This window comes from Homarus americanus, unplaced genomic scaffold, assembly GCF_018991925.1.
Source record: "Homarus americanus isolate GMGI-L3 unplaced genomic scaffold, GMGI_Hamer_2.0 scaffold18789, whole genome shotgun sequence".
Lineage (NCBI taxonomy): Eukaryota > Metazoa > Arthropoda > Malacostraca > Decapoda > Nephropidae > Homarus > Homarus americanus.
Window position 1 is genome coordinate 1,045,001 of NW_024728725.1, and position 7,500 is coordinate 1,052,500.

Below are 7,500 nucleotides of genomic sequence, written 5' to 3' on the forward strand. Positions count from 1 at the left end.
ACCTGTCAGATTTATATATATACACTACTATATACATTGTGTTACGGTGTATCAGAGAATATCGAAAATAATAACATTAATCTGAAACGGAAGGAATTTAGTTTCTCATTTGACGAGGATGTCATCAAGCGGTAGTCTGTGTGGCGGGAAAAACGGGAATGGTGTTTTGATATACTGTACGTGTGTGTGTGTGTGTGCGTGTGTGTGTGTGTAATAATACTACTACTACTAATAATAAACGGTTTTATAAATAGAGTTGCAGCCGGTGGCTGAAAATATACAGACTTACATTTGATTTAGACATAATGATATAATATGCATTGAATACATTTACAGGGCTGTACAGTACATAAATCAGTGTGTACGTGTGTGAGTGTGTGTGTGTGTGTGTGAGCTCTGTACAGTACTTTTAAAATTCCTTTATATTGTTGAGAACCCTATAGCTATGTACTGTATTTAACACGATTAAATCTATCTATCTATCTATCTATCTATCTATCTATCTATCTATCTAGCTATCTGTGTGTGTGTAACCGTACTTTAATATGTTCGTATCTGCAACTGTATCTCTAACTGTACAAAAGCAACAAAATAAACTCTCTGAATCAAAATTTATAGTGATAAACTTTGGACTTAGTGAGTTAGGTAGATGTAACTCAAATTTTGCACGATAAATGAGGTCTCTCTCTCTCTCTCTCTCTCTCTCTCTCTCTCTCTCTCTCTCTCTCTCTCTCTCTCTCTCTCTCTCTCTCTCTCTCTCTCTCTCTCTCTCTCTCTCTCTCTCTCTCTCTCTCTCTCTCTCTCTCTCTCTCAGACCACAACAACAAAATATTATCTCCCCGTGTAATATATTCTTAGGGTGAGATATATTGCAATATATTCAGCCCATAATTCCTCTTCCTCCTCCTCTTCCTTCTTCCCCTCTTCCTCCTCCTTCTTCCCCTCCTCCTCCTTCTCTTTCTCACCGTTGCCTTTCTCTCATCTTTATCCTCGTTACTCTGCCTTAAATTTATCGTCTTACCTTAGTTCTCTTATTTGTGTTTATCAGCGAGATGCGGTAGACAGACAAACAGACAGACAGACAGACAGACAGACAGACACAGACAGACACACAGACAGACAGACAGACACACAGACAGACAGACACGAACAGACAGACGAAGACAGACAGACAGACACACAGACAGACGAACAGACACAGACAGACAGACAGACAGACAGACAGACACAGACCGAGACAGACAGACAGACAGACAGACAGACACACAGACACACAGACAGACAGACAGACAGACACAGCACAGACAGACAGACAGACAGACGGAGCACAGACAGACAGACACAGAACCGACAGACAGACAGACAGACAGACAGACACAGACAGACACAGACAGACACACAGACAGACACACAGACAGACAGACAGACAGACAGAACCATATACTGTAACTGATTGTGACTGTTATATCGCTTTACATAGTAGAAGAAATAACATCAGTTAACCTAACCTAACCTAACCTATCTTAATCTAACCTAACCTTAAAAATCTTAAAAGTAATCCTCAACATCACTTTCAAGTTATACCTTCACTCTCATATAACCTTTTAAGTATCTCAAGTCTCAGGTCCTACTTGACACGATTGAGGTTATCCGAATTGTGTTATTATTCCTCTTTATTTATATTTTCTCCCATCTCCTCTTTCGTGATTGTGTTTATTGATTTATGTTGTGGCGTCTTCAGTCGTGATCTTTCTCTCTGTGTCTGTTTTATTGTATTATGTTATGCCTTTTATGTTTTTTGCAGGATGCCACGAGTTTTCTTGGTGCATATTTGAGTGTTCTTTATGCCCTTCATGTTGGTGGGTGTGGGTGGTTGTGGTGAGGATGTTGTGGTAGTGGGATGATGGTGTGGGGTGAGAGGGTAGTGGGGGGGGGTGTTATGTGGTGGGTGGGAGAGAGAGACAATTTCTCCAAAAACCAGAGACATTTGGAGGAGTGAGACATGACCAACCTCCCATTCATTATCTCTTCCCTTCTTCAGGATCTCAGTGCCATTATATTAATCTCTATCTCCCTCTCTCTTCTCCTGCGGCCACAGCGTCGAGCGTGACGGAGAGCCTAGGAGGGGTGGAGAAGACGGTAGGGTTGTTATCCTTCGAGACGGTGACGAGGGCGGACATGGGTCACTACCTGTGCATCGCCAACAACTCCGTGCCGCCCTCCGTCAGCAAGAGAATGGTGCTCAACGTGAGATGTGAGTATTACTATGATAACCGACCCAAACATTATGACTTGGATTATAACCGACCCAAACATTGTGATTTGGATTATAACCGACCTAAACACACACACACACACACACACACACACACGTACGTTGACTCCTCCGCCTAGCGTAAATTATAAGACCATATCCCTAGTGCCCTCTGTGTGTGTGTGTGTGTGTGTGTGTGTGTGTCTGTGTGTGTGTGTGTGTGTGTAAAAATAATAATAATAATAATAATAATAAACGGTTTATTAATAGAGTTGCAGCCGGTGGCTGAAAATATACAAACTTACATGTGATTTAGACATAATGATATACGTTCATTACATTTACAGGGCTGTACAGTACATAAATCAGGAGCTGTGTGTGTGTGTGTGTGTGTGTGTGTGTGTGTGTGGAGGGAGAAGGGGAAGTGGCCCATTAAACAATTTCATTTTATTGTTGTTGTAATTCTTTTTTTATGATTTATTTTCTACGTGTGTATTATTTTTTTTTATTTATAATTACTTATTCACGTTTGTGTTACTTTACTATTTTCGGTTTTATTATTAAGTTTTTATTATATAGTTTTTATCGTTATTTTTCGTGTTTTTCGGTATTTTTATTATAATTTTTTTATTAATTCATTTTCTAATTTTATTTATTTATTTATTTTACACGTGTTATGAATTTTTCCTCACAGCTTCCCACAGGCCAGCCCCACAGTTAATTAAACACCCACAGACCAGCCCCACAGTTAATTACACCCCGACAGATCAGCCCCACAATAAGTTTCTCCCACCTCCACAGACCGTGAGCCGGCGGTGTACGTGAGTCATCAGATGATAGGAGTGTACAGGGGTGATGACGTGGCCATCAACTGCACGGTGACGGCCTATCCCAGACCCGTGGTGTTCTGGCAGGATAGTATGGGCAAGATGATCATTTCTGGTACGTGAATAGGTTCCTGGCAAGTACATAAGTGAGGTGATTATATTACCTACGTGGAGGTGTTCATATATGTACGTGAAGATGTTTATATTCGTAAGTTAAGGTGTTTATATCAAGCACGTTAACATGTTTATGATATCAAATGTCCAAATCAACATCAGACGCTAAATGTTTAATAATGTAAACAAATGACGTAATAAACATCTGTGATTGGTTATTAAACATTACATTAACTCTCACTAATGACGTCATAAGATAGATACTAGATACCTTACCTGTCTCTCCCTTCACAGGTGGTTGTCTACTAATTAACCACCTGCACTTGCTATCACAGGTGGGACGTAACAGATGGTTAGAGAGCCAGCTGAGGGGGGTGATAATATAACATCTGTATTAGGTGTTACTAATGTGTTGGTCAGATGCATTTAATAAACACAGCTGGTGGATGGACATTAACTAACCACCTGTATGTTTTTGTCACAGGTGGGAGGTACCAGGTGGTTGAGAGCCAGCTGGGAGAGAGCCCACCTAAGCTTCAAACGACTCTCATTATCAGGGGACTGCGGGTTGAGGACATTACTACCTACAGGTGTAACGCTTCTATCGACAATGACAAGACCAGGGAGAAGAGCTTGGCTGTCCAACTTAATGGTGGGTCCTTGTGTGGCCCCTTTTATTGGTGTGGCCCTTCTTGTTGGTGTGACCAGGGAGTGTGTGTTCCTTTTGTTGATGTGGTTAAGGATGGGTGTGTGTGTGGTCCTCTTGTTGCTGTGGACAGGAAGGGTGTGGCCCCTCTTGTTGCTGTGGACAGGAAGAGTGTGGCCTCTCTTGTTGCTGTGGCCAGGGAGTATGTGGCCCTCTTGTTGCTGTGGCCAAGGATAGTAGGCCTCTATTACAGCTCTGTCTCCTGTATGGTGTGTGTGTGTGTGTGTGTGTGTGTGTGTGTGTGTGTGTGTGTGTGTGTGTGTGTGTGTGTGTGTGTGTGTGTGTGTGTGTGTGTGTGTGTGTGTGTGTTGAATTGGATTCGAGTGTTGCTAATATATATTCAACTCAAATGTATTGTAGGATATTTCATTCTATCTGTCTGTTTGTCTATCAGTTATCACGTATTATCACAGTTTCCCTTATTTACAAGACTAGTAACGAAGACGAAGGCATAAAATGATAGTTAATGTGAGTAAGCAATGAAAATGTTGATGATTTTTATTAATTGTGATTTTAATAATATAATTCTTTAAAGATATCACCATTGGAGTACCCTTTATCACCACCTCCATCACCCCCTCACCCCTCACCCCTCCTCAACCCCATCACCTTCCTATTACCCTCCCATCACCACCCTCTCCACCACCCCTCCCTCACCCCTCCTCATAACCCCATCACCTCCTCATCACATCCTCGCTTCACCCCTCTCTCACCCTCAACATCACCCCCCACCCCTCCTTCACCCCCTCCTCATAACAAACACTCCAATCTAAATTACTCACCTAACCTCTCTCTCTCTCTTTCTCTCTCTCTCTCTCTCTCACTCTCCCTCACTCTCCTCTGGGATGATGAACGATGGACAGAGATCTCGAGACCATCTACAGAATCATCTTACTCACAAGACATTTACTACAAAGGTAAGTACGTAAGTGTTAGTCGTTGTCACCTTCCTTACCTGCCTCTACCTCCACCTTACCTGTCCGCCTACGCTGCCACCGCCCCCCATACCATTCAACCTTACAGTACAACAATGCAACATATTCGCTTTTTTTAATCTTTGCGGTTTTTTTTCTTTTTTTAGAGAGGATGGGAGGGGATTAGAAATTAGATATTCAGTATATAAATTTTTTTTTACTTTAATTGTTTGTGTTTGTTATTTGTTATTGTTGTTGTTGGTTATAGGTGTTATTGTTATTGTTCAGGGTTGTTTATTTGTCATAACATTTCTCTGTAATATTTATTTATACTGTATATTAATGATGTGCTTAATTGATCTTTATATTACAGGTATGAATATTTCCTCTTTCCAGGTATAATAATAATAATAATAATAATAATAATAATTAATATATAGTCTTCCTTGTTACCAGGTAAATATGTGTGACTGTATTAGACCAGACACGGTAACACCTCACCTATCTTGTTACGAACTGCAAGAAATACATTGCCACATTAATTGGAAATGCAGATGGTGTGGAGAAATTTAAAACTACATAAAGTATTGTATTAGTTATTTAAACCATAGACGCTACAGTATTAAAGCTACAGCCGATACAATCACTTAAACTACAGCTTGTATCGTAATTACATTCTTTTAGGGACCTTCAACTTTGTGAGACTGTAATGACAGCAGCTAATGACTAAAGTGACCTATTGTTAGTTTAGCCGAAAGTTAAGAGTAAAGGGAATTTAAGATTAGGTTATGTTACGTCAAGTTAGGTTAGGGTTAAGTTAGGTTAGGGTTGGGTTGTGTTAGACCCGTGTTAGATCATCCTGACTAGGTTAATTTAAGATACGATTAGGTTAGAGTCACAGTGGGTTAAGTTAGGTCTGCTTAAAATTAAGTTAGGTTAGGTTAGGTTAGGTATCACTCCATCACAACTAAAGTACAAAAGCCTAATAATCCGTCACAACTAGATTAGGTAAACGAAACATTGCGTCACAACAGCTGCAGTTCACTATGGCGGGTCACTGCTGCCGCTGACAGAATTAATTATAAATCACCATAATATTTTGTTCAGCTTTGCTCCGCTACATCAAACAGCATTATACACTTTTCTCTGCCGCTGTTGTAGATGAACAAGTTGGGTTTAGATTGCCATTATGTAAATGTTATAATGTTATATATGTATGTTTATGTATAATTTAAGGTATATTAATGTATTGGTGGTATAATATTAGGTATATATTTTCATGTGTGGTTGGTTACTTCTATGTGTAAAAGTGTTGTTTATTTTCTTGTTTTGTTTAGTTGTTGTTGTCTTTTGTTTATTTCTCTGGGTTGTTTCTTCTTTGTTATTATTTGTTTTTGTTTTTATTTGTATTAAGTGTTGTTATTGTTATTATTATTATTATTATTATTATTATTATTATTATTATTATTATTATTATTATTATTATTATTATTATTATTATTATTATTCATACATATATTTCAGACTTTTCTTATTCTTCTGTATCTCGTTATATCATCCACCCATCTTGTATTATGTATTTATCTGTATTTCACTGTAATTCGTATAATTTATCACTGTATCTTATTTATTCCCATTTATTATTTGTCAGTTTTCCTACTTTCGTCTATTATTTACAAGTCCTCCTATTACTAACTACCTAATCACCTTGTTTTGTACCCCTCACTTATTAACTACAGTACAGCCTCGTTAACGCCTTCTCTCCTCTTTCACCTGAGACATCATTAACCTGTTGATTATCTCGTGGTTTATTGATCAATTAAACCAGGTATTTGGTTAATGAGGGATCTTATTAGTAACCAGGTAAATGAATTGAAGGTTAATGGGTTCCAGCACTAATGGATCTCAGTTCTAATGGGTTCCAGAGATAAATAGTTATGGCGGTAGAGTCTCAGAGTGATTTTGAAGCCATTTTCTTAGTCGTCAACTTGGTGTCGTAGTTTTAAGTGAGTCAGTTTAATGTGGGTAATGTCCCGAAAGGTTTATTGAGAATCCTATCCCCTATCCAGTTGCCTATTACGATACCTATCCACTTATTCTTTCTCTTTTTCTTCTGTTCCCTCACTTCCATCCCTCTTCCCTCCCTCTCTCTTCACTCTTCCATTCCCTCCCACTGTCCCTCACTACCTTTCTACCCTTCAGGCCTTCACTCCCTCCCTCCCTCCCTCCTTCTTTCTCCCCCCTCCTCCCTCTCACTTTCCTTCTCTCTACCTCCTTTATTCTCTTTCCTTCTTTCACCCACTTTCTTCCCTCCCTATTCTTCCCTCCCTCCCTCTCCCCTTTCGTTCTCTCCCTTCCCCCCTCCTTCCTTCTCTCTCTCTCTCTTTTCCCTCCTTCCCTCCTTCCACTACAGCCCTCCTCCATATACAGCGTCTCCTTACAGTTGCTCGTCACCCGAAGAACCTACAGAAGTCTCTCACCAAGCAGAACCACAACGAGATCGGCGACCGCTACCAGAAGCCCACTAACTTTATCCCCGGCAACCTCCAAGGTAATGGCCCGCCTTGTGTACAGGTAGATACGGGTAAATTACAGGTAGATACAGGTAAATTACGGGTAAATTACAGGTAAATACAGGTAATAGTCCGCCTTGAGTATAGGTAGATACAGATAAATTAAGGGTAA

At 39.8% G+C, this 7,500-nt stretch overlaps 1 protein-coding gene across 1 annotated transcript in view; it reads left to right on the top strand.

The window, feature by feature from the left end:
* The window catches only part of LOC121866203 (lachesin-like), a 46,738-nt gene that overhangs the window by 33,456 nt on the left and 5,782 nt on the right, over positions 1-7,500 (top strand). Inside the window, exons 5-9 of the mRNA XM_042365809.1 lie at positions 2,099-2,254; positions 3,056-3,196; positions 3,680-3,847; positions 4,786-4,818; positions 7,259-7,366. Coding sequence (XP_042221743.1) covers positions 2,099-2,254; positions 3,056-3,196; positions 3,680-3,847; positions 4,786-4,818; positions 7,259-7,366 — 606 coding nt within the window. The remainder of the gene's footprint in view (positions 1-2,098; positions 2,255-3,055; positions 3,197-3,679; positions 3,848-4,785; positions 4,819-7,258; positions 7,367-7,500) is intronic.